This window comes from Eublepharis macularius, chromosome 6 (assembly GCF_028583425.1).
Source record: "Eublepharis macularius isolate TG4126 chromosome 6, MPM_Emac_v1.0, whole genome shotgun sequence".
Taxonomy (NCBI): domain Eukaryota; kingdom Metazoa; phylum Chordata; class Lepidosauria; order Squamata; family Eublepharidae; genus Eublepharis; species Eublepharis macularius.
The window spans coordinates 14346505-14373833 of NC_072795.1; the positions used below are offsets into that span (position 1 = coordinate 14346505).

General features: G+C 44.4%; 2 protein-coding genes across 6 annotated transcripts in view; one reads left to right on the forward strand and one right to left on the reverse strand.

The window, feature by feature from the left end:
• Positions 1-25496, forward strand: part of DCUN1D1 (defective in cullin neddylation 1 domain containing 1) — a 51435-nt gene extending 25939 nt beyond the window's left edge. Inside the window, exon 8 of the transcript XR_008597299.1 lies at positions 25439-25496. The gene's annotated coding sequence lies outside the window, so the exon portion shown is untranslated. The remainder of the gene's footprint in view (positions 1-25438) is intronic.
• Positions 1-27329, reverse strand: part of ATP11B (ATPase phospholipid transporting 11B (putative)) — a 120309-nt gene that overhangs the window by 17985 nt on the left and 74995 nt on the right. For 2 of the 5 annotated variants that reach the window (XM_054982562.1, XM_054982563.1), the window contains 2 exons: positions 17962-18095; positions 7710-12487 (listed from right to left, as the gene is read on the reverse strand). In XM_054982562.1, coding sequence (XP_054838537.1) covers positions 12406-12487; positions 17962-18095 — 216 coding nt within the window. In that variant the 3' untranslated portion in view covers positions 7710-12405. Of the gene's footprint in view, positions 1-7709; positions 13375-17961; positions 18096-27329 lie in introns of those variants that run through there. The other 3 variants (XM_054982561.1, XM_054982560.1, XM_054982564.1) reach the window with 3 other exon arrangements.

Genomic DNA, 27329 nt, shown 5'->3' on the forward strand with positions numbered 1-27329 from the left:
GAATAGCCAGACTTCCAAGTGGAAAAAAATGGAAAAATGAAATTAGTAGTACTGTAGATGCTTAGGTCCTGATGAAGGGAGCTGTGACTCTTGAAAGCACACACCGTAGAAATCTAGTTGGTCTCTAAGATGCTACTGGACTCAAATCTTGTTCTGCTACAGACCAACACGGCTACCCACCTGAAACTTTATTTAGATATTTAACACCCCTTTTTTCCTCAATGGGAAACCCAAGTAGCTTACCATCACTGTTCTTTCATTTTATCCTCACGACCACCACCCTGTGAGCTATGTTAGGATGAGGGTCTGTGGCTGGTCCCGGTCACTCAGTGAACTTTTGTGGCGGAGTGGGGACTTAAATTAGGGTCTCCAAGATGCTTGTCTGATACTTTGATCACGCCGACACGCTGACTCTGGTTTCCATTTCCTAAACTGCAACTGCTGTCACTAAATAGGTGACTGAAACCAATCTTTAGCAGTCGCCAGAGACAATTCTCCAGATGCGAGGATATTCCGTGGAATAATGTCAGCTTCTTCTTGGCTCCCCATGTGGGCATATCCCCAAGGTAATATGAGTAATACAACATGTAACGAAATGGTTACCAAGGGTGAAATGAGTGCTGGTGGCAGTTAATCTGTCTTAAAGGGGAAAAAAATGTTCCCCATGAGGTTTAATGGGATGTAGTGCCAGGGAGGGGCCTGCAGGAGTCTTGGTATGAGACGCCCTTCTTCCTTGACTACAGCTTCCAGCTGCCCCGGGCCAAGAAAGTGCGGGAAAAATAAGAGGTAGAGCAGCCTCCACAGAAATACCCAGCCCATCCTGAGGGGGAGTCAGTCGCCTTGGTTGGAGAAGGAGAGGCTCCCACTGCTGGGTGAAACCCGGGTGCCTAGGCCCTAAATGTGGAGGGCCTGGGAGGCAGCAGAGAGGAAAGGGGGAACCTCCCCTGAGACCCCCCACCCCCTTAAGGCAGAGTAGGGAACAGTGTGGTAGGGAAAGCAGAGGGCGGTTCTCTTCTGTTTAATTTTCTGCCCTAGGGGTTCTGAAAAGGGGGGTCTACCCCTACGTGTTATGCCTTTACCTGCTTTGTGTGCAAGTGCTCTGTATATAGTTATTAAATTATACTTTTTGAATATAAAGAACCTTGTGGTGCTCTGTCTACATAACCTCTCCCACTTGGCACGCTACAAGAAAGGAGGGAGCACAGGAGAAACTGATAAGGCTAGATCTTGGTGGGTTGCCAATTCTCCAGGGCCCAACCGAAGATTGGGTAATTCACTTCCCAGTATGGAAATTTAGCCAGAGGGGTCTCTCTGCCCCTCAGTCAGGTGGTGTACAAATCACTGAGTGGTGGCAGCGACGGAGAGTGTGAGCCACGCCCACCAGGGACGGTGGGAGGTGGATAGCGGGGCTAGCAGGCCATTGATGGCGGCTCAGTTGCCCGGACTGAGAGCCAGCGCCTGTTCCACCACACAACACAACAGTGTAATTTGCTTAGCCTGCTATATCTGTATTCCCATCCTTCTGGTATTCTGCCCTCCTATTTTATCCAAATGGTGCAAGCTATGTTTGCTGATGAATGAAAAGCACTACATGAGCCACATTCATCTACCGGGGAGCGGAGCACTGCCAGGGATTTTGTTTATACAATGATTGTTTTCCAGTGATTTATGCTAAAGTGCACTGTACAGAGGGTTGCGCTTGGCTCGGTCACAGAATAAACTTGAATGGAGGGATGTGCCTACCTCCGTTATTTTATCCAGGCTGTGTCCCCAGGTCTCTTGATGCAAGTGGCACCTCAGCCCAGAAATTGCCTAGATTAGATCTCGTTTCAGTTTTTATCCTGTCATAGGTACTGTATTATTCAAGAGGTGTCACGCCCACTTGCAAATGCCAAAAAGCACAGCTCTCCTGGAGTTTTATTACCCACCATTTGCATATGGATTCTTACAGGAAACCATAGTGTACCAGCCATGTACTCATGCACAATGAAAATACCATTTTTCTTGCCATGGAAACTGAGCTCTGCTTGGCTTTCTGTCTTCTCTTTCCGACCTAGCAAAGCCTTGGACTGGTTTCACACAACCCAAAGCTTGGCCCTGCCTATGTGAAATAGAACAAAAGTCCAGCGGCACCTTAAAGACTTAACATTTATTCCAGCCATGAACTTTTCTGAGTTGGAACTCCCTTCTTCAGATGCCATGGAGAAATAATTTTAAGTCAGTGTTGGTGTGAATCCTGTAACAAATCTTTTGGGTGTGTATGGGGGTCAGTTTTATACATGGCAGCTAGTCTGTGACAAAGCACTCACTTCATCCTGGGGTGAACTGGAGGGTGGAGATAAACTACTTGGGAGCCTGAGCCCCTGCTTGCAAGAGGGTAGTTTTAGGCGGGTAGCCGGGATTTGAGTCCAGTGGCACCTTAAGAGACCAACAGGATTTTCAGGGTATATCTGAAGAAGGGAGCTGAGACTCTTGAAAGCTCATACCTGAAAATCTTGTTGGTCTCTGAGGTGCCGCTGGACTCAAATCCTGCTGTTTGGCTGCACAAGGACTCTTTGTACCTCTGAGCACGGCCAGCAGTAAAGGATGCTCTGATCTCACTAGGCTCAGGCCTTGCAGCCATGTTTATTATTTGCCTTTGCTTCAGCTTTGTGATTGTGATTAATACCTTTATCAGCTTTCCCTTTTTGGCAATGCTTTCAGCATTGAACTGTTTGTGTGTGATGTGTGTGTCGGGGGCGGGGGGGCTGGCTACCAGTCAAGATCTGTCTGAGGAATCCCAACTTTCCAGGAAGATGGTTAGAAGCATCCCTCGGCCAGGTGAACAAGATCTGGGCAGAGCTTCTTTGATACAGGGCATGGCCACAGGCAGGAACCAAAGGATGAAACCAAAGGGGCTCTTTGCTTTTGGCTGTCAGCCTGCACTCTTGATATGAGCTGGGCCAACGGATCCAGGATCAGCTCAAGGTCTGGAGTTTTGTGTCCCTCCCCTATTTGTTTGTTTAAATTGTTTTTGTATGCTGCTTTAAGTTTCCACTGGGGAGAAAAGCAATAGAGAATTAAACATGTACCTCTTTAGAAGGTGGTCAGTTTGCCCTAACTGGGATAGCCCGGGTGAGCCTGATCTTGTCAGATCTCAGAAGCTAAGCATGATCAACCTTGGTTAGTACTTGGATGGGATTCCTCCAATAGAAGGCCAGGGTTGCAGAGCCAGGCAACGGCACCTCTGTTAATCTGTTGCCATGAAAACCCCACCAGGGGGTCGCCATAAATCAGCTATGACTTGAGGGCACTCTCCACAGTTGGCTGTGCAGGTATGATTTACCCAGAATTATTGCAGGGGAGGAATTGAGATCCTCCAATTAGTCAGGGTGTTTCTGTGGATGAAGAAGCATAGCGAATGCATGAAGAAGACAGGTCATTTCTGCATTGATTTTAATGTCAAGGCATGCAGAGAGCTCAGAGGAACTGAGGCATTTGTTATGCCGATGAGCCCACAGTGTTCTTGACAGCAGAGATTCCCCAACCTGTTCTTGGCTAATCTGTGCTCTATTGCTATTTTGAGCTGAGCATACTTCCTTGGCAATGGCCTCAGTGTGGCAAGTGGCGAAGGGCTACAGGAGGTAAAAGGCCACTTACAGTATTAGTTATTCCTAAAGATTGATTAAGATGGGTAGCCGTGTTAGACTGTCTATAGCAGTGGAAAAGAGCAAGAGTCCAGTAGCACCTATAAGACTAACAAAATTAGTGGTAGGGTATGAGCTTTCGTGAGCCACAGCTCACTTCTTCAGATACCAAAGGACATGGTATCTGAAGAAGTGAGCTGTGGCTCACGAAAGCTCATACCCTACCGCTAATTTTGTTAGTCTTATAGGTGCTACTGGACTCTTGCCGTTTTTCCTAAATCATGCTAAACTCCAGGCAGATGTAGAAAATTGGTGCACCAAATCATTTTGACAGAGGTCACTGTTGTAACAATAACAACAACACAATACCATTCAATTTATATACCACCCTTCAGGAGAACTTAACACCCACTCAAAGCGGTTTACAAGTATGTCATAATTATCCCCACAACAATCACCCTGTGATGGTGGTACCATATGAAGTAATAGACCCGAGAGCTGTTTATAATGAACAACAATGTTTAACTTATAAAGAGATAACGTCGATGGAACATAGAATATTAAAAATAAAGACACAAGAAGAGTTATCTCCTCAATATGGATGGTTTCAATATAGGCAAATCAGGGATCTTTACAACTTGGACTGTTTAAGTGGAGGAATAAGACTGAAAAACTCGGAGCTAGAAGAAGTGATTTTACAAGAAGGTAAAAAAGACATTTCGAAAATATATAAAATACTTCTAAAATGGCATACGGAAGACGAGACAGTCAAAAGTCCAGATGGTGAAATGGGCAATAAATTTTCATAAAGAAATAACAATGGAATCATGGGAATATTTGTGGAAAAATACTTTGAAGACTTCAACTTGTACCAATATTAAAGAGAATGTTTATAAAATGATGTATAGGTGGTATTTAACGCCTAAGAAGATTACGCTTGGAAATGCAAATATGTCAGACAAATGCTGGAAATGTAAAAAACACAAAGGATCGTATCATATGTGGTGGACTTGTGAGGTAGCTAAGCAATACTGGGGAGATATAATTAAAATAATTAATGAGGTGTTGCAAACCCAAATAAATAAGAACCCAGAATTGCTGCTACTGAACTTGGGAATGGAAGATGTTCCAAAACAGCATAGAACATTGTTATTTTACATGATTACAGCAGCAAGACTTGTACGCGCAGAAATGGAAAGTGCAAGAAATACCAACTATAGAAGATTGGATTTATAAATTGTTGTATATGGCAGAAATGGACAAAATGACAAGAAAACTGAAAGATCTTGATCCAGGAGAATACATTGCAGACTGGGAGAAGCTGAAACAATATCTAGAAAAAAAATGGGATGCGAAAGGAGAACTGTGGCAGTTTGAGAATTATTAATATGTGACTTTACAAAGGGGAGAGAAAAGTAACTTTACCATTAATGGGGAAATTTAGTTATTAATTAATCTAATATTAGTAATAAAAATTGTATTAAAAATAGTTGAAACAGTGAAATGTAGATTGATATATTAGAAAATTGGAGATATAGAAGAATTTGAATATGCTTAGAATAAGTGATACAATATATATAAGATTTAGAAAAATTATAGTTAAGAGTAATTTAAATAATAAGATGGGTTAGGGGTTGGAAAGCTGTTGGAAGTCAATAAGGAGGGGGGGAAAGGGTGGGGGCTGATATAATTTAGATAAGATGGGGAATTTGTGTATTTAATAATACTCTATGTACTCACCAATAAAAATTTTTTAAAAAAAACAATCACCCTGTGAGGTGGTTGGGACAGAGAGCTCCGAGAAGATGTGACTGACCTGAGGTCACTCAGCTGGCTTCAAGCAGAGGAGTGGGGTCCTCCAGATTAGAGTCCCACTGCTCTTAACCGGCTCTTGTGAAGGGTGAGGTAGTATATGTTTGTGTGGGGAGCCTAAAGTGTCCTGCTACCAAATCCTCTTCGCCATAGAAGCAAGTCCACTGCATATACTTATGCTGTTGCTTAGGAACTTGTGGGCAGTGGTGTAGTCAGCACCACTTATCAAGCCAGATTTTGTCACACAATACTCATTCTTCTGACACTTTCATGGATGTGAAACGTCGTGTTTTGGCACGTAACCTTCAACTATATACTGTATGCTCAAAATGTGAATAAGTGTGTGAGATGCACATTATATGAGTATTGTAATTTTAATCAAGCTTCAAGCAAACAGGTCAGGACAATGGTGTGTGTTTGGAGGGGGTGAACAAGCCGAGAAGCTCCTCAAAGTCACACGCAACACATCAAAGGCACATTAGCTTTGTGTGCCAGTTCACATTAATTTTTCCACAGCATGACGGACTGCATCCATGATGGTGTGAGCGTTCTTGTATGAACTGCAGTCCAAGTGTTTTGGATTGGCTTTCATTTCATATGTCACTGGCTGTCCCATCTATGTATCTGCCCATTATTTGTGCCGCACAACAGGCCCCAGCCCCTGTGTGGCACTATTTATACAGTCATGTTGCACTGTTCAACATGTAACCTGTGAAAACAGGCTGCCTTTTACATGCTCAGAGGTGGAGGTTTATTTCTCTTACATGCATCGAGTGTGCCTTGCATATCTGAGCTTCTGTCACCCAGTAAAATACCTCCCAGTCCCCCAAAAGTAGGAAGGTTCACCCTTCCATTAGGTAAGGGGTGATTGTTCTACAGGTTGTGTGCATTTTGGCACTGCAGTCTGTTGTTATTGTACATGTAATTAGTGTAACACAGAGTGCCAGACTGCTTTTAATATGCCAAAAAATAACAGAAAGTGCTCCGTTTAACCCAGCCTGGATCCTATTCTAGGTAACTGCATGCAGAGAGATAATCAGAAGGGTGGATGGGACTCATCTCTACTCTCCAATGGCTAGGGAAGTGGCTGATTGTGACATGTCCCCAAATAATCACATGTCAACAGCATTTAATGAGTTTTGCAGAGCAGGGGGAGATTACTGTGAAGGCATCTCAAAAAAATGAGTGATCATTTCTCTCTTCCCTTTGGCTTGTCTAAGTATATTTCGTCTTGAATTAAAACCGACACCTCCCTCAGCTTTTCACCTTTGGAAGTGCAAAGGTAATTTATTTGTATACCTTGAATGCAGTGAAATCATTCACATTTGTTGCAGAGAGCTGCATGGCTGCCAAGCAGCTGCCTTGTCACAGAATCAGATCAGTTGCGTAGGGACTGGCACCTGTTTCTATCTGCTTTTCAGGCAGGTGGTGTGTGCCAAACCCTGCAACTCCACTGAATACGGCAGCTGTTGAAGCGAGGCTCGTGTAACTGCACAACACCTGCTTTGACTGCTAGTGCCCTCCTTGGTTGACTCTTCTGAAGAAAAATATCTTGCCCATCATTGCTACACTGTGCTCTTAAGAGAAAGTGGAGAAGGGCTGAGGATCAGAGCAACTGTTCCAGTTAACAGGATTGGGTAGGAGGTGATGTGAACAACCTCTGCTTGAGACACTGGAGAGCGGCTGCCAGTCTAAGTAGACAAGATTGACCTTGATAGACGAAGGGTCTGTTTCAGTACAAGGCATTTTCCTGTGAAACTGAAGAGCAGGGTTTGCAAGGCAGAAGTTTAAAAGCCCAAAGCCTTAGCTAAACCAGGAAGAGCCTCCTCCTGTAACCTAAGAAGGAAGTTCTCAACGTACTGAGGGCTTTTGCTTCACACACCTGTTTTATATGTTTCAAGTGGATGTAGTCAATTTCTTCCTTTAAGACCAGTTATAAACCCGTTGAAATGCAGAAACCTGTTTGCCCCAATCCAGCTAAGGAGATCTGCAGGCATTTTGCTTGCAAACTCAAGAACTGGGACAGAAACCAGATGGTGTCTCCCAAGTGGGGTGCTATCTAGGACACAGCATTACTTTCGGTGCATGTGCTTTTGATGGAAGTGTCAATCAACTGGACCTGGGCCATTTGGCCTGCTGCGCAGACACACACACGCCTGCAAGGGCTGAACTGGATGAAGCCGGCAGAGGCATTCTCGGCTCTGCAGAAAGCTCAGGGCATGCAAAGTAAATCAGTCGTACCATTCTTAGCCAAGAAAGAACTTAAGCCAGTTAAAAGTCAAAAGTTTTATTCAATAAATATAATTTCCATAAATGTTTGTAGACATCTTATTGACAGAGCTGTACAACAAGCACGCTGTATTAAACTTCCACAGAAGATCTAAAAAGGATGTCAGAGGCGGCCACAGTGCCCGCGGTCAAGAAGTTCTTGGTATCAATTATTGCTAAGGTTTCCACTTGGCAATGCTCCTACAACACCTAACTTGCAAAGTTCTGAATTAAAACAGCTCACACAAGTCGTGTTTGGTGTCTCCCCGCAACTGTGTCATTCAGGGCCTTTTTCAGAAGGTGACTGACTGCAGCACCTCGGCCCTGCTTGGCTTCAGAAGGGGAAGATCTCCATGCTGGCTCGTGGTTTCTTTACACCAATATATAAATCAAGCACATTTTTATGAAGCACACTCTTTGGCGCTGTACGAATAATGTCTCTCGTATATCTGAAGAAATCTTCATTTGAAAAATAAAAAGTTTTCTTGGCTGCTTGAAGAATGAAGGGTGTTCATCTTTCATTCCACTAAACAAGGTCCCTCTAAGATGACGATTCCTTTTGAAAGCAATGGGTGTAAACCGCTCATAGTCTAAGCGAGGCTGCTGATTCTCTGAGAACATATTTGGCCCAATCACAGACACTTAAGTTGGGTTTCACTGAAAGGAATGGGGCATGAGTTGTGACAAACTTGTCCCATTAATTTCAGGAGGATACATATGTCGGACTAATTTTCTGGGGATCGGGGCTACAAGGAATCTCAAAAGCAATCACATTTTACTTTGTTGAACATCAACACACACACCTGTGTGGTTTTTAACCACAGATGCCTTTCTGCTCCAATATTGGTTGAAGGTTATGACAGTTCAATGCATTTACAACACACATGGTCAAAATAAAATATAGAATTTAAAAAAGAGTAAGTACTGTAAATCTACAACACTGCTGCTGTTGTGACTCCAAGCAAACCTTTACGGGCACTCCTTTAGTATGAACATCTGCTCTCCCTCTTGAAGTGAAGTCCCATGTGAAGGACAGCCTCATGAACATGTTCCACCATGCTATGGGTTCCTTTAGTATCCCATACTGGACGAAGGGGGCTAACTATGCAAGCAGATCTATCCTAATCATTTCCCATCAAGATGCTGTATACATGTTTAGCAGTAAAGCCAATGGACACAACAAAGGGGGCCAGGGCAGCTGCCTACGTACCACTCCATATGAAACGACCCCAGCCGCCCTAGGGATGCAGCCGCTTGCAGGAAGTGGTCACACCTGACGTGTCCCTGGCTACAAACTGCCTTTCACATGGCAATTACTTCCAGGGTCGCAGTGCAACTGTATTCCAGAGGAAAGGCAGGTCTCTTTCTGCATAGAATACAAACAGGTTTTTGGGTCCTACTCAAAGAGTGATCTTTGGGGGGAATTTTAAGTCTAGTTTATTTCAGTGGGGCTTTAGTACACCAAAACTCACTCGGGATTGTGCCTTGAGCAGTCTTTATGAGCAACTGTATTCTACTGTTAGAAGAGGGGGGGGGAATGCCCCTTTCCTTGCAACTTGCATCACCTACAACAAGGTATATCTTACAGAACTTGCATTCTGCTTACAGAATCTGTGAAGCACAGCGTTTGCAGCAGCAGAAGGAAATCCAAGCATGTTAGTGAAAGATACAGTAGGATCAGAAGGCGCAAAAGCCAGTATCCATATGTGATGTTCAAAGCAGCTGCCACAACGTAAGTGTGGGGCTGCCACAACATTTTGCGCAGGGATGGACAGGAAGAGCAGATTTTACCATCCAGAAAAAAAACCCCATATCCAGCTATTCAGAGACAATAAAGCCAATCCATATCGGGGCCCATTTGGATAGAAAAGATGGAGCTATTTCTCATATTACTTTTTGCAGAGGTGGGGGGGGAGTTCCTGAGCCGCTTAAACTCCCTGCCACCCAATCGAGCAGTGCTGCAATCTGAACCATGCAAGCAGACCCAGTGGGTGGTTAGAGCATCCATCTAGGACTAGGGACATGTAGGTACATTTTACTGTGATGCTCACTGGATGAGACCTTGGGCCAGTCCCCTGCGCCAGTCATGACCAACCAAACATGGTTGTGAAGATAAAATGAGGCTGTGGTAACTATGTACACCACGATGAGCTCCTTGGAAGAATGGAGCTCTCTAGTCGGAACATGCGGCTTGAGGCAACCACAGGCTTTACCACTGACAAGTTCCTTGTGTGAAATGCGCCCACAGTGATCCTGCACATTGATGAAACATCATATGCACATTAGGCTCCCCTACAGCTTTGGGCCGGGAATCCTACAGAAACTTTTGAGTGCTGTACTGCCAAATGAAACCAGGCAACTTGCCACAACTTAAATTTCTAATCAGTGTAAAAATCTCTTAGGCTTGCCTTAAGAGTGACTTATGGAATCCATCCCATCTCTGAGAAAACAGTAATGCGGGAAGCAGCAGCCCACTTCTTTTTTCTTGGCTTGGCGCAAGAGTAACCACAACTGGGCCCACTATATTATAATTCATTAATTAGGCACTGAGTTCAATTATTCCTTTTGCTCTGCCCATAATGCTGCCTATGACTGAACCTAAAACAAAACAGAGTTACCAAAGAACACATCCTTTTTTTTTTTTTGGAAAAAAGAAGAAATTATGGAAGTATTAGTAGTCCGATACAAAATATATTTGCTCAGCTTCCATTTGACCTGTGCTCTGTTTATCATATAAAGATCAACGCTACAATGAAACAAACCCTTCCATTGTATTTGATTTCTCTCAGAAAGTGATACCTGCCTCAGACGGATTCTTATATTCCTCCTGACCGTGTTTAAATGCACGCGTCTTCTGTCCCCTTACATACACTAAGGAGGGGAGGAGAGAGGGGGAGAGAGATGGGAAGTTTAAAAAAAACCGAAAAGATCAATCACCTACCAATAAGAACTGTGCATCTCTAGCACACACAAAAATTCTACTTCCTGATTCTTTTAACAAACAGTGAACACCACACACATCCCCCGATTATAAGATGTGGATTTGAACAAATGCTTGGAGCTGGGTTATTTTCCAAGCCTGGTGCTTTTCCTTGCAAGTTTGCTTGAAAAAAAAATTGAAACAAACAAACATGGCAACAATATTGACGGATGAGCGATTGATGATATGGAGAAATGGGCTTTTAGGAAAAAAAATGACATTGGAGTGGGAGGGGAGAAGCCAAGTAAGTGATGCGATGCAGCTTATATCGGACCCCCAGGGACACAACTGAGTGGGAAGTTTTCTTATGAAGCCATGAAGAGGAGCTGCCCAAGAGAGTCTGAGCATGTGCAGGAGGAATGGAAGTATTGTGCAGGGCTCAGGGTTTAAGCGAACTGAATTATTCCTTCTCCTGAAGAAAAAAAAAAGCCCTGTGAAAAACTAACTCCTTCCCAAAAGTGGCAGACTTCGCACACATGACCCAGTCCTGGAGATTCTATGATGTGCAAGTGAGCCCAGTTTGGGAAGGAATTACATGCACTGTTAGAAAAGCTGCCCTCAGAATTGGAAGGAAGGACTCTCAAATAATAGCGCTATGAGGGATGCATGGCTGCTGGAGAACGTCCAATGAAAGAAGACATGGGAAGTGATGTCATCAGGCTCCAATTTCCCTGCCCCTCGCAAACGGCAGCCCATGAAGTGGTAGGGTGGGGGCAGCCGGGAAATGGGAGGCTAGGCTGTCATGTCACGCATCTTCTTTTAACAAGCATCATCAGAGAGAGATGGGTTAAAAATAGGGAACATTTAGTGCACGTCCACAGGCAATCAGTTTTGGGTGCCCGGAAAGAGACTCTCTTGCCTGAGGGCCATATTTTGTAATCTGAACTCTTAGGCAGCTCTGAGCCACGTGGGCTTAATTTGTACACAGTTTGTGATTCATTTTTGCAATCCTGGACAAAAAACAAGGAGAGTAGCATGAGAGCGCTCACCAAAAGTCCAGTCCAGTTAAATAAATATATTCAGAAAAATAAAAGATATACAAAGATCCTTCTCCCCAAAAAAGGCCAATGCAATTTTAAAATGACACAAGCTTGGAAAGCAGGATTAGAATTAATTCAACTTGGCTTCTTGGTATTTCACTCTGATCAAAACCTCTCAGTGAAGAATATTAATTTCCTAATTCAATTCCTAATTCCCCGCAGATTTTAAGAATCCTGGTATTAATTCATCGTGATCTCGATTATCTTCACATCAGCTACTGAATATTTGGACAGCAGTGCATCTCCCTCTCTTTTTTTGGAAATCTAATACACTGTTCTTGGTTGATTTGGCCCTGGAAAAGCAAGCGCGTCCGCAGGTCTCCTGGGCTACTTCAATAAATGGCTTTTCCAAAGTTGATTGTTATGAGCTGGGGACTTTCCAATCTGCAGTTTTTGAATGGGATGCCTTGGACCTTGCCTTACAGGGACATTTCAAACAAAATGTCAGTCATCCCATTCAGGCTGTTGGCACGGCAACCCTGAGAAAATAGGCATCTAAGCATCTTCCATCTCAATCTTCTCTAAACCCTTTTGGGGAAAATGGGTTGTTTCCATTGGTTACGGTGCCCTTCTCACGTTTGCTACATTTGCCAAAAAGGGGATGTGCCTCGGAGCCTGCTCGTGAGCAAGGCCAGAGGTGTGAGCAACATGTCGTTCCCACAAGACACTGAGAAAAGTCTCAACATGTGACCGAGTCCATTGTGGATAGAGTCAAGATGCTTCGGTCGGTGGTATAGAATGGTTCCGAAGAGCTCCATGATCTAAACAACAATAAGAGAGAAGTTTTGCTGACTAAAAGCCTGTATTTTGCTGTGATAAAAGTGTTAAGAAGATTAAAAGGGGGGGGAGGGAGGGTCTGATCAAGAGCCCTCTCCTTAGTTTGATGCCCTTGATATTCCAAACACAATTCAGTGGTCTGTGGAGTACATATGCACGCAAATGTAGAGAAGGGTGACTCCAATGTAGTTTTGGGGTGCATTCGGAGCATCCATACTGCATGATCATGGCTATGTAGGTGAGACTACTTTCAGAAGGAAATTACTCTGAGATTGTTGCCGTGATCTAGAGCTCTGTATGTGCACAAGTTTCCACACAGAGCATTTCCATGGTGCTCTGAACATTTTCTTCTCATGGAAGCGTGTGCAAAAAACTCTGCTTAATGGGTTAAACATGCATGTTGGATTGTGCCAGGGATGTTTTAGGAGCAGGTTGCAAACAAGTGCAACTGGAGAACTGAGGCGAAAGCAAACGTTTGGGACCAAAACAGAAAATAAAGAATCATGGAAGGAAAGTATCTCCCTCCTTGGTCCCACCTGCCTGAAATCTGCTGAGCGCATAACAATGGACATGTATCATTAATGAAAAAATGTGACCCGACAACAACATTCTAGTGACTGATGTAATGACAAACAGTTTGATGGAAGACAAGTGAGCAACATATTTTGGCAAGTTAGAAAAGCCATGCAAGGTCTTTGGCTTGGAAATCAGAAGAACAGCCTCCTGCAAAAAGCATTTTGAGAACATAAGCAAGATTTCAAGAAGCAAATCTATCGTCCCTCTGCTCCAAGCATTTACATACCTTTTGATAAAATCAGAGTTTCCATCCAGGCCACCCCCAAGTACTGATTTTGGATACCAGTCTGCATATCTGACAGAACATTAAGGGCAGGAAATACACAGGTAGTAATACGACTTCTTAGCCCATCGCAGATGTATGCTGAAGGACTGGGCCAGAGCACTTGGCTTGTTCGACCTCAGACCTGGGGCGACTGCACTGTAGCCTTCCCCTGATCCATGTCTGTTTATACTGCAGTTGAGGCTGGGACCATGGTGGAACCATGTGGTGGAAATCGGATGCTTTCCCTAGTCATGCTATCGAAGCAAAGACCTTTTCTTCCGCACTGTCAGCAGTGAAGAGTTGGAAAATGTATTCCATATGACAACAGACACAACTTTTGTGGAGGGGTAGGCTCTTAAGTTCTCAGCCCAAATCTAACGTAACTCAACCGGATTCAAACCCTGTTGCCCTGATCCAATGATGCAACAAGCTTCTCATCCAAAATAGTTTTCTCATTTGTTTCCATGAAAGGATCCAATGAGAGTATACGCATGAGGACCTAGCATGCGCTAGAAAGAATTCTGTATGCACACCTTTGACTCTGGGTACCTGTATGTAAGTTAAATCAAAAAGAGTCCAGTAGCACCTTTAAGACTAACCAACTTTATTGTAAAATCAAAAAGAGTCCAGTAGCACCTTTAAGACTAACCGATTTTATTGTAGCATAAGCTTTCGAGAATCAAGTTCTCTTCGTCAGATGCATGGTACAGAAACTGGTCAAATATAGAAGAGGAGGGGGGAGAAGGGGAGGAGAGAGAAGATGCAGTTAAGGGGGGAGAGAGAGGGATGTAACCAAAACATTCCTTTGCTAGTAAATGTAAACATCTCCTCTTGGTATGGAGATTAATTGGCTAGTGTGAGGCTTCGTCAAATGCATCTGACAAAGAGAACTGTGATTCTCGAAAGCTTATGCTACAATAAAGTTGGTTACTCTTAAAGGTGCTACTGGACTCTTTGATTTTGCTACTACAGACTAACATAGCTAACTCCTCTGCATCTATGTATGGAAGTTGCCAGTTAAGGCCAGGATTTTACTAAGAATGGCTGGACTTTGGTTCAGTGGTGTGTTTGCAAGCCCAGGTTCCGGCTGGCACTGGTGATTCAAACACCTGCAGGCCGAGATGGGTGACCATTCTGAAGAATTGAGCTGTAGCACATGAAAGCTCAAACCTTACCAAAATTTTGTTAGTCTTATAGGTGCTACTGGACTCTTGCTCTTTCCTTCGACCTGCAGGTCAGTCTGTTCCCTAGAGGTTCGACTTCGAGAGACTGGCTCTCAGAGCTTCTATCTCCACTCCCTAGTTTTCACATGGCTGAAAACGCAAATTAGACAGTTGGACCCTGATTGGCTCTTGGTTGGTAGGGTGACAGCTGGAGTCCTGACAAGATGGCTTCCCAGCGCACCCAGTTCCCTTCTCTAACTATCATTCCTTCACCATCATGTGAGAGAGAAGCTGCAGGCTCCACATTTCTCAGCACTTCAGCATGGCATGGGAGAGGGCGCCCTGCTATGGTTAACAGCCATGATGCCTGAATGGGACCCTTCGCATTCACAGGAAGTAGACCTCTGGATGCTAGTTGCTGGGGACAGCAACGAAGAGAAGCTTGGCCCACTATGCCCCTGCTGTAGGCCTTCAAAGGCACCTGGTTGTCCCATGGGAGAGAGGATGCTGAATTAGATAGACCACTGGTCTCATCTGGCAGGCACTCCTTATATTTTTAAAGACTGCTGTGCAACTCTAAACCTTGCACATCTTTTGACAAAACTAAAGCTGGCCCCAAACCATCAGTACTCTGTCTATACCGTTAGGACAACCTTTGCTAGGTTCAGTATATGGTTTCCCTTTTTAATGAAACAAGCAATTAAGACAATCAATAAGCCTGAAAATGTTCTGCCAAATATGAGACTTCAAAAGCACATCAGACTTAAAAACGCCTCACAAAGAAAAGCCAAAGCCATCAGAACTCCAGCCAAAACTGAACATTACACAGATTATTTTACTTACCTTTTGCTATGCATAGTAGAAAAAAAAAACAGTTGTAGTCTAATCTCTTGGGGAGGGGGGGAGGAAAACAGAGGACAGAGGAGAGGAAATTGACCTGATCAAGCATATTACAGTACATTTAGGGTTGCCAACTGCAGATTGGGAAATTCCTGGAGATTTGGAGGCTGCACTCTTGAGAGGGCAGGGTTTGGGGAGGGGCCTCAGCACGATCTAATGTCACAAAGTCCACCCTTCAAAGCAACCATTTTCTCCAAGGGAACTGACCTCTGTGGCCTGGAGACCAGCTGCAATTCTCAGCTACCACCTGCAGGTTGGCAACCCTAAGTATACTAGAAGGGAAGACAGTGTGTTTTTTCCCCAAAGTCCTGACTCTCTTCCTTTCATGATTCCTTGTGGGGACCCCCCCACCCGTTTACCAAAGTCGCTTCTCAACATTCTTCCATGCTCTATCATGATCAAGAAATGGAACCCGGGGCAGGCAGACGAGATCAGACTCGGCGGTCTGCCACTGGAGTCATTGGAGGCCGAAGAGGGCGTTGGCCCCCCACTCCAATGATTCTTCAAAATGTTGTTTCTTCGCTTTCTCACACACAAGTGAGCTGCTGGCATTTGCTGCTGTGGGTAAAAGAACAACACAGCACTCGGAGGCTTTATGGGGGAAAGATCCAAACTTACCCTCCACTCCTGACACTTGGTAGCTCAACTGATACTGACAACCAGCCTGCAACACGGTGTGCGTGTGACATGCATCTCTGAACACTGTACAAGATGAACCTCCCCCCTGCAAGTACCCCTGCACTCTACGTGCCCTCCTTCCACGTGTTCTCCGCTCGTCAAAATAGAAGGCCTTTTGCTGAAAATAACCAAGAGGTGAAAATATACTTGATCGTCAATTAGTACAGCAAGGTTAGTAGTGTCAGACCAACCAAAACCATCTTCTTCTTAAAAAAAAAAAAAAAGTCTAGGAAAACTTTTATTTTAGACATCCATGCCTGCTTTTCTTTTTAAAAGACAAAATAGGGAAAAGAACCACAGAGGACAAAGTCAGCACAGAAGAGTAAAATCAGGACAGACAAGTGTCGGCACAACGGACCCAATAATTGTTTTTGATCACATAATGGATGCTGCAGCCCTTAACCTTATAATGGACAGTCTTAATCGACTGGGTTTTCCAATCCTCTGCTGGAATCCCACTGGATCGGCATCTCAGAATGAACTTTAGAATAGCGGTGTGTGCAGATACCACACCCGGCTTTGGATTCAGACACATCTGAGCTTCAGTTAGTTGAAGGGGCTCTCTTTGTTGCCCTTGTATCAGCTGAACACTTGCCCTATCCACCTGTGCTTTCAGAGCGCTGGCACAAGATGGCCAAAAAGTGTTCTTGGCAGACCTCTTGAGAGCACCTCTCAGTCCTCTGAAGAGAACGAGAAATACACAGCGTGCAGCTGTCAATCAGAGTCATTTCAGGCATAAAATGCCAAAGGCAATTTGCTTAATCACTCAAATATTTTTGGGTTTTTTTTGGCTCTCTATCACTCCCGCACCAGTCCCAGCAAGTGCGAGTATTCAGCTCTGCAGATTGTAAAATTGCCCGGGGACAACTGTACTTGTCAGAGATATTTGTCAAAGCTTTTTCGGAAGGGAGGGTTCTTTATTTATCTTTAGTTGTCTACACATAGCACTTATTTAGGAATGGCACTCAGAAATTAGCAGAAGTACAAAAGCCCTGACTTATTTTTTTTGTCAAAACTTTGAGAGGCTTTGGCTCCGTCTAGGTTTTTTTATTATTTTAAGAAAGCATATAAAAGTACTATTCTATATTCTTTTAAAAATGTTTCACACTGCCAATGAATAACAAAAAAAATCCCTCAAAGCAAAAAACCCTAAAAACTTTCCTTTTGCCAAGGGAGTTATAGTTCGGGGGAGAAAACACAACCTTTTAATGTCAGGAGCAGAAGCTCCAGCGTGAATGATTACTGCATATATATGGATCAATCAATGGCCGGTCTGTGGATATTCTTCCGATTTGTGAAGCCCAGAGAGGTTAATCAGGAGAATAAAATAGGCAGTGGTCAAATTTTAAGGAAAAGGAGGAGCTGCAAAACAGATGGAGAGAAACTTCATTTGTGTATGCACACGCAAAAAGATGTGATGTGAAGCTCCACAGGGCTGCGGCACATGCATGAAGTTGTGCGCAAGCAGAAGCTACCCATTCCAATCGTTGGCACACACGGGCCACCGGCTGATGCTGGAGAGAACAAGGGAGCCTCTGCTTGCATGAAGCTTCATGCATATGTCAAAGTCACTACCGCTGGATTAGAGAGGAGACACCACAAGAAAGCAATTAATTCAACAAGCCTTTGGGAAAAAGAAAATGCAAAACAAAACAAAACGAAGACATCTCCCTTCTTTTCTCCCCAACAAAAGCACTCTCCCAAAGCATGCATACTGATTTTTTCTTTAAGATCCCAAAAGAGCGCTATGGGTGGCACGCCATTAATTAAGCAAGACTGGCCGCCGGTTTGCTAGACATCTATAGCTGCAGGCTCGTCATGTTCCAGTTTATAGGAGAATCGTCTGCAGCAAAGGCAATTGAGAGAAATTCCACACCTGTTGACCCGTGTCGGGCTGCATCTTCCCGTTACTCCTTCCAACATTCTTCTAAGAGATGCGCACGCTGTTTCCCCATCTGAGAAGCAACACATGGAGTCCAAGCAGCTGAGACCTGTGCCTGTCTCAGTAAGCTAAGGGTGGAGGGCAGGGAAGGAAAAGAGTATGTTAGCAGGAGGCACTGGCTTTTCTCCTTTCCCCCAACAGAGCTGATGTTTGGTTGAAAAAGCAACACAAATCGCAGGAGCACTGATGCAGGATCTCCCAGCCTACATGCATCCTCCTTGCCGACTGGGCATACCTGCTGCCTTGGCCAGTTCTATTTCGTAAAGCTTACAAACGATGCTGCAGCAATGGCGAGGGAGGGGGGGGGTCAGAATCCGGCCACCTCCCCATTCACTCAAGTACCCTCTTTGGCAAAGAAGCTGAGATGCAACAACGAAATGAATGTACTAGAGGGAGCCCGAGAGGTACCGCCTTGCACGCTTTGGGAGAACGGCAGCATAAAAATGGAATCGTTTTGGGATTCAGACACAAGCCTAACTATTTCTTAGCACTATGTTAACTAGATTTACCAAGCAATCTTATGCGGTGTTATTAACTGCATAGGACTACGTCCATCTTCTCATCTGCCTAGCACAAGCCGCTCATTCATCTGACGTGTTTTCTTTCCTCCGTTTCCAGTACTTGCTCTCCAAGTCAATTGTGGCCTTGTTTAGACCACTCAATGGGTTCTGACTCACTGCTATGGCAGCATCAACGAGGAGGAAAGGCAAACAGGAAGTACAGAAGAATGTACCTGGCATCAATCCTGCATGGCCTCTGTCCAACTTCTGATGCTGCCTGAACTGTGAGACACCAAATGCCATCCATTTTTTTAAATGTAGTGACAACGTAGCGGGAGATTTCTGGGCTGGAATAGGGGAGCCCTCTTGCACATATGTGCAGTCGCAGTCGCGCAGCAAGATGGCTGCTCATCAGCGAACACTTTCCATAAACAAATTGAGAGCAGCCATCTTGATATGGATGGAAGCATCTGTATGATGGGTTGTGGTGCCTGAGCCACCCAAGCTTTGCATAACCCAATGATAGTGTTGTTGACATGCCAAAAACATAGAAATGCTCATACACATCACTGCAGATTTGAAATCTTTCTCTGTATCCATATGTGTGAGAGACAGGCCTGGCCTGGGAGATGATAGCTGTTCACTGCACATTCCCCGAGTTAGCAGGAATGACTCAAAAGTAAGGTGCAACATGGCGCTCTTTCCAAACCTGAGTTCCCTTTAGAACAATGATTTTCAACCCATTGATTGGGACCATCAGGTTGGTTGCAATCAGGGCTTTTTTTCAGCTGGAATGCAGTGGAAGGGAGTTCCGGCACCTCTTAAAAATGGTCACATGGCTGGTGGCCCCGCCCCCTGATCTCCAAACAGAGGGGAGTTTAGATTGCCCTCCGCACTGCGGCGCGGAGGGCAATCTAAACTCCCCTCTGTCTGGAGATCAGGGGGCGGGGCCACCAGCCATGTGACCATTTTCTCCGAGGGCAACCCACTGAGTTCTACCACCTCTTTTCCCAGAAAAAAAGCCCTGGTTGCAATGAATGCTTCTACGGAGCTGTCATAATTTTTTCTGGCTACTTTATATAAGGATGTGCGATTAGTGGACATCTAAAGAGAGCAAGGGTGTCGTGCCTTCAGTCTCTCTTCACATGAATGCTGACAGATGCACGACATAGTCAGTAGTGGAGAGGATTCTTCATTCATAAAATAGTAAAAAGTCCAGTAGCACCTTTAAGACTAACCAACTTTACTGTAGCATAAGCTTTCAAGAACCACAGTTCTCTTCATCAGATGCATCCGACAAAGAGAGCCGTGGCTCTCCAAAGCTTATGCTACAGTAAAGTTGGATAGTCTTAAAGGTGCTATTGGACTCTTCGATTTTGCTACTACAGGCTAACACGGCTAACTCCTCTGGATCTATGACCATGGAAAGCACCACATTCATTCATAAAGGAAGTCTCCTCTGGTTCCTGTCACATGACTGTGATGTCATGTGTCTTCCTGCCGTGAGCTGATGAAGGTTGAAGACTACTGCTTTAGAATACTGGGTCTCTTCACCACTGAACACAGTATATTGAAAAACGGACAGATTAAAAAAAAACTTTTATCAGCACCAGTACGCTATGCTAGTTAAGCTCTCTGCAGTAAGCATATAGCACAAAAAGCAATACATAGTAACTACCGTTATATTTTGCATGGAATGGCCCTAATTCCAGTGGGGAGTTTAATTAACCAAAGGCAGAGCAAGGCAAGGAAGAAGCATGTTTCTCTCTGGAAATAAGGCAGGTAAAATTAACAATATCCAATAATACCCAGGGGAGACAAACAGCAGCGGAATATTCAAAGCTGTAGTGAAGGAAAAGGAAGGTGGCTTATCAGTTAGTATGAAACTGGCTAGTACAAAGGGAAACACTTAAGGATTTTTTGTTAAGTTAGTAAGGAATAAGCAACAATTACTTGCATGCTTGAATTAGTATCTGAATGTCCTTGCACGCCTCAAATACTTGTTAGGACAGCAATGAACGTCATCGCTCTAGTACTGGAGTGCTCTTTTTCTATTACGATAAGCACTGGAAGTGCCTTTTCCACTGCAGGGATTACATTTACCAAGCAGTAGTGTGTACCTTGGTTGGTTTTCAAGCTGGAATATCCAGCCATAGTCCCAGGTGTTAGGGGAGACACGGCATAGCTACATGGATAACTCTAGCTTGCAAATAACTACCTTGGTAGTCTCCTAGACCAATAGCTGGGCAGAGCAAAAACTCTAACTTCTTGGGAGAAGTCACTATATTGGGCTGGTAGAGAGACAAGATTCTCAGGCTCAAAAAGAGGTATGGAAGGTTCCACCTTACAGGGTGGTCTCAGATTCCTGTTCCAAATGGGTGCTGCTCAACTCAAGTTACTTAGCATGTTAGTAATACACAGATTTGGAGGCTGGGCCTATGACTTCCAATACACAGTGATTTTTCTCCAGGGAGAACCACCAAGACAGGTAGTACACCCTAACAAAAACTAATAGACCATTAACATGTTTCTGTGGGTAGCCGTGTTGGTCTACAGTAGAACGGCAAGATTCGAGTCCAGTTGCGCCTTAAAGATTTCCTGGGCATCCGCTTTTGAGAGTCAAGATCCTCTCCTCAAGTGGCAAAGGGAGCTCGACTCTCGAAAGCGCATGTTCTAGACGTCTCGTTGGTCTCTGACATGCTACTGGACTCAAACCTTATGCTGGTCATCTGGCTTTGTGCCGTCTTGTTCCGATTGCCTCTCTGGGATCCTGGGCAGAGGTGATTTTTTCCCCTCCCCCTTCAACACCAACTATCCAAGATTTTTAAAGTGGCACTGCCAAGGATCGAACTTGGGCACCTCTATATGAAAAAACATCAGAGTCTGGGCAATGCCGCATTGGGTAGGTGCTAGAACAGTTCTCTGCAGGTTACACGAGGAACCTCTTCATTTTTCTCCTCCAGTGCTGAAGCGCACTGTGCGAGACAGCTCCCTCGCCAGCAGAAGACACCTTCCGCATGAGGAATGACAGACTGGCTCCAAGCCATACCTGGCCAATACCCATGCCCCGCCCCACCAGGGGACAGTGGATTAGCAGCACCCCTTTGGGTGATTTGGATTAATCAAAAGTTAACAAGAAAAGAGACAAGTGAAACTTCAAATCCGAATTTGCTGCATCAGATCGGGGCTATTCCGCAGAAGGTATCAAGGCAGGTTGTGACAAAAGAGAAAGTGAGTTTAGTGTGGAGGATTAGGCACCTTGGATTAGGATTTGGGAGACCCAGATTAAAGGGGCCGCTCTCCTGTGATGCGTTCTGGGTGACTTTGGGCTAGTCTGTCATGCTGTAACTAACCTACCTTGCAGGGGAGTTGTAAAAATAAGTGAATTTTTACATGCCTCCCCGAGCTCCACAGGAGGGATTGAAAATGCATACATAACCCAACCTCTTTAGAAAAGGGAAATCTGTTTTCTTCTTTAGGTCAGTTCTGTCTACTCTGATTGGCAGCTGCTGTGCAGGATTCTCAGGCACGGAAAAATCTTCCTGGCTCTCAGTGCTCCTTGGAGATGACCTCCTATTTAAGATTAGCCACAGTTCCTCCCACACACCATGAGCGCATCAACTGCCTCTTAGCGTTGGGATTTTAAGAACAGACCTCCTGTTTAACATTGTTATATATCCAGGATGGAGCTCCTTCTGCCTAGCATGACACCTTTTCACTGAGAGACATCATTTATGTTGCACATATATGCCATCTATTGAACGTACATCTGGCAATGCCAAATGCCATCTCCAAGAAGTTCTGAGCTGCTTTTGAAAGGAGTTGAAAATGAATGACAGGCTTGCATATATAAGGCCCAGTTGTAAATTATCAGATACATTTATATGGTCTTCTGGGAAGAGGGAATCTCTACTGATTGTCGCCGGACTTGAAAATTCATTGTTCTCGCTCCTTAGAAGTTGGTTACTCTTGTCCTCAAGAGAAGAGTCAAGAAGCACCTTTAAGACTAACCAACTTTATTATAGCATAAGCTTTCGAGAACCACAGCTGTCTTTGTCAGATGCTTTGTCTCATCTGACGAAGAGATCTGTGGTTCTCAAAAGCTTATGCTACAATAAAGCTGGTTAGTCTTAAAGGTGCTACTGGACTCTTTACTTTTCTGTGACTACAGACTCACACAGCTAACTCCTCTGGGTCCTCAAGAGAGAAACTGCATGCCTCCTGATAATTACGATGGGAGTATTTCCCCACAAAACGAGCCCAGCTGTGCCTGATGTAGGAAAATGATTATACCATGTAGGAAGTGATTATACCATTCTCAAATCTAGAGTTACCAGGGAAAAAGCAAAAAAGTACGTACAAGAGCAATGCTTTCTCGAGCCCCGTGTCATGAGTGGGGATCCAAAAAGTTCCCCCTTTTCACCTCTCCCTAAAAGCACAGGACTGCCTGGGTAGCTGCTTGTAAGGAGGCCCAGAGAAGCAGCATCTTCTTCTTTTTTTAAAGTAAGAAAACACCTTTGAAAAATCAGATTTTATTTTGGCCATCCTCCCCGGTCACTTTAGCACCACCCCTAACAGTCATTATTGACAGCCAAGTACAGCGATGCCACTGGCTGGACCAACTCCTCTGGTTTCCAAAGTGCTATGCCGTAGAAAAGACCATCAGAGAGAAGAACTTTGTTTTCCCCATAGCCAGGGGAAATGTATTAAAAGTGGGAAATGCTTCCAGCAGCGAGGACGCACCTGCTGAATTAAGGGGTCTCTGAGCTTCTGAGCTCAAGGCCAGGTACTAGGTTTTAAACGTGCAAGGAGCCTTCCTGGCCTCAGTGCACTGCCTGATTTCATGTGCTTCTCATGCCTTTGGCTTTGTCTTTACCACCCAAGTCCCTGACTAAATATACCACATTTTGACTCGAGCACTGTAAGTATACAGAATTTAAGGCACTGCCGGAATAGGTATCTTCTGCAAAGAAGCAACGGGCATTAGGGTGCCAATTCAAAGTGCTGTGTGTGATGTTATGAGCCTGGGGGGCACATGCCCAGGCATTTCATTGCCACTGCCCAATTACTCTCTGTGGTTCCAGACCACCGGAAGAGAAGGGTCAGGGTAGAAAATAACAGGCTGCTCCCACAGGAGCGTTTCTCTTGGTGTACAGGGCCTTATTAGATCTCAGGCAAGGGGGTCTCATCTTCCCACCCCCATCTTTGGGCACCTGACAGCAGAAGAGAGTCTGTTGATATCACAGTCCCTAAAGTCTAGCACACTTATAGGATACTTTTGAGAAAACATCAAAAACATTTGGGTAGCAATATGAGATCTGATATGAGGCCTTCCATGTAATGGAACTGAAAAAATAAATAAACCCAACACGAAAGAGTTAGTGATCTCGCTTGTTAACAAAGCACAAAAAAGAGGAAGCATGCCAACACGTCAAAGTACACCACAAAGGAAGTGCAGGACAGAGGGGGACCAGAGATGGATCCGTGATGGTCTAGACAATCGAGAGAGCCAGAGTACTACCTAGGGCACAGAGGCACTCCCCGGCCCCGCCTAACAGCAGCAGTCAGCAGCGACCTACTGCCCTCCCCTCTGGGCCTGCCTTCAGCAAAACGCTATGCTGAGCTGACGGAGCCCTTTTCCTCTTCCTTCTAGGGGACAGAAAAAGCAAGAGATCTCAAAAAGCACCACAATCCGCTAACACGCGAGGCTGAATCCCACTTCCCTTGAGGCACGATGCACCCACACGTTTGCATACGGAGTAGTGAAATACCAGTTTCTGAGAAAGAACTTTAATAGAGATATTTAAGTGGTTTATTTGAGAATTGTGCTGAACCACTCTGGGCATGTCCTTGAGTTTCGGACCAATTGTGGTCCTCTAATCCACTTGAGACAGTTACCGGAGAAGTGAAGCAGTGCCAATCTTTGCTCAGCGCTAATGTCATTTTTTAAAATGTTTATTTTACTTCATTTATATCCTGCTTTCCTCCCCAATGGGGATGCCAAAGCAGCTTACATCATTCTCCTCTCCTACATTTTAACTAATTAATTAAATTAATTAATGGTAGCATTATTTGACAGGGGATAAGCACATTTGTCTTACAATTTCTACAGCAGAAGACCGAAAAGAGTCCAGTAGCACCTTTAAGACTAACCAACTTTACTGTAGCATAAGCTTTCGAGAATCGCAGTTCTCTTCGTCAGATGCGTCACACATCTGTAGCTTATGCTACAGTAAAGTTGGTTAGTCTTAAAGGTGCTACTGGACTCTCTTCAATTTTGCTACTACAGACTAACACGGCTAACTCCTCTGGATCTACAACAGAAGACTATGCACACAAGGATATCTGACTAACGATGTTTGAGAGAAGAGGGGGAGAACGGGGGCCGTTTCTGAATTTGTTCAGCAGATTTTGATTTTATTTCTCATTTATAGCCCACCTTTCCTCGCTGAGATTCAAGGCAGATTATTACACTGTGTGATTTAGTACGGTCAGTTTCAAAGATTTATGTTGGCCTTCTGTTTAACACACCTAAGGCAATTTACAAATAGTAATGACACAATTAAATACATTGCCAGAGTATAAATTAAGTTCCCTTGCAAATGAAAGAAACTATAGGTACAAGCATCAAGTCCCTCCAGCCCCCAACCCTTCCGGAATGGGTAAGACTTCAAAGAGCACCAGGAGGCCTGCAATGGAGGTGCCAGTCACAGCTCCTGTGGAATCTGTGGAAAGGATCTACCGGAGTCCAGATGGAACTGCTCAAAGGCTGTAGAAGCTTGGGACTGGGGGAGTAGTCAGCGCCACACCTTGACCACGGACACCCGTGTTCAAATCCCTGCTCTTCAGAGGTAGCTCTACGGCAGTTCACTCCTAAATTTGGGATGGTTGTTCTCTTATCTACTTTACAGGAATGTTGCAAGGATAAAATGATGGTGGAGAGAAAACGCTGACTGCTACCCCGCTGAGTTTAAAGGGCTCTGCTTCCAGCTCTGAAGAAGCCAGGATTGGCCCTGCCTAGCCATTTTTTTAAATGGATGGTCCTTTAACCAGAGGGCTCTCTGAAGTACAACTGCAGCAATACTGTCAGCTTAAACAGCTGAAGAAAGCAACATAACCAACCTTAAGGCTGTTCAATTAAAACATTTTCATATACTTGAGTCTTTTTAGAGCATCTTTCTATGTAAAAAAAAGCACAAGATGTATTTTTTTTTTGCAATAGTCTTTTTAATGAGTTTGGAAATCGGTAAGGAAGAGAGGTAGGAATTTCTGACCCTGGCTAATAATTCTGAAGAAGCACCAAGCATCTTTAGCTTCTGACTCCATCACCTCATTTTCAGTCAGAAATCTATTTGCCATGAGCAGATCAAAATATCTGCACAATAAGACCGCCTAGAGATAGGATGGAAAAGTCAGATTAAAAGAAGGCCAATATAACAGAAGTTTAGAAGTGATGATGAGAGCTCATAAAACTACCTTGCAAGGTCTCAGTGGTTCCATTTTAAAACTCAGGGTGGTGGGTGGGAGAGGGATAGAAACTTGGGGAAGAGGAAGGGAAGCTTCATGAAGGTGGGAAAAATGGGAGAAAAACAGGTGGACGAAGGGGCAGAAAAAAGTCTCCCATTTGTCTTTTACTGAGAGACTCTCTACATGAGACACCTTACACAGGGATGCTCAAGTGTAGGGAGACACAATGTTATCCAGGAAGTGTAGTTTAAAAAGACAAGAGCTGATGGAGATCGCTCCTTAGAGGGTTTGTTAATTTCATCTTTGCCTTAGGAAGGCTCTGTTAATTTCACCTCCCCTTCCTGGAGGTGAAGATGAAATTAACAAACCCTCTGAGGAGTGATCTCTGCCGGCTCTGTCTTTTTGAACAACGCTTCCTGGCTAACACTGTGTTTCCCTACAGTTGAGCATCTCTGTGTAAGACGTCTCGTGTAGAGAGACTCTGATTTACCATGGCAGGTTCACAATTATAAAGGAAGAAGCTTCTCTTCAGGCTTTTATAGTACTACTTAATTTCATTCAAAAATATTAAAATACACAATTGCCTTCAAAAGCCATTTGATCCAAGTATATATATACTTTAATGAAACATTTCCATCCACTCTGGCCTTCTCTATAGTCCGTCAATAGACAACACTACTCTAGACGGGCCAGCAATCTGAAACGCAAGTTTGTTATGAATGCTCCCTTAACAGAAAGGTTTCAGCCCGTACTAGCACCTGCTTAGAATGATGGAAACAGGGACCTCGCAAACAACTGCTGAGAAGAACAGCACACCAACATCCGGAAACCCACTGTTCTAGCTTGCCGATTAGACTTTTCTTCACTTCTTTGTTAACACATTGTTGATATATCGTGAAGATGTCCGCATCCTGGGTATTCCCTGAACACATGAGAAATCAGACCATCCGCTACTAAATGTCAAAGATGATCATGTATGTCACCGGGCCGATGACGTGGGCATTCATAAGCATACCTTAGTGAAGAAACATTTTAATGGGAGATAGAGGAAATGGAGCAAGAGCCGGCCGTTTGGTAAAGGCGCACGGTAGTTCTTGGCCGTTGCTGGTCTACACCAGTTGCCTGACTTTCCCCACAAGGCTGGGAAGAACCAGTAACTGCTGATATTCACTACGACGGGTTACTGACTCAGAAATCTTGAGACGGGGTAAAAAGAGATTTGGTGCTTCCAAGATCCTCAAGATCTCAAAAACAGGGTGCATGTTGAGCAAGGCAGCCTCGGAGCCAAAATCCACACTCTCTTTCCAAGCGTCATTTGAATGCCTTAAGTTCTGA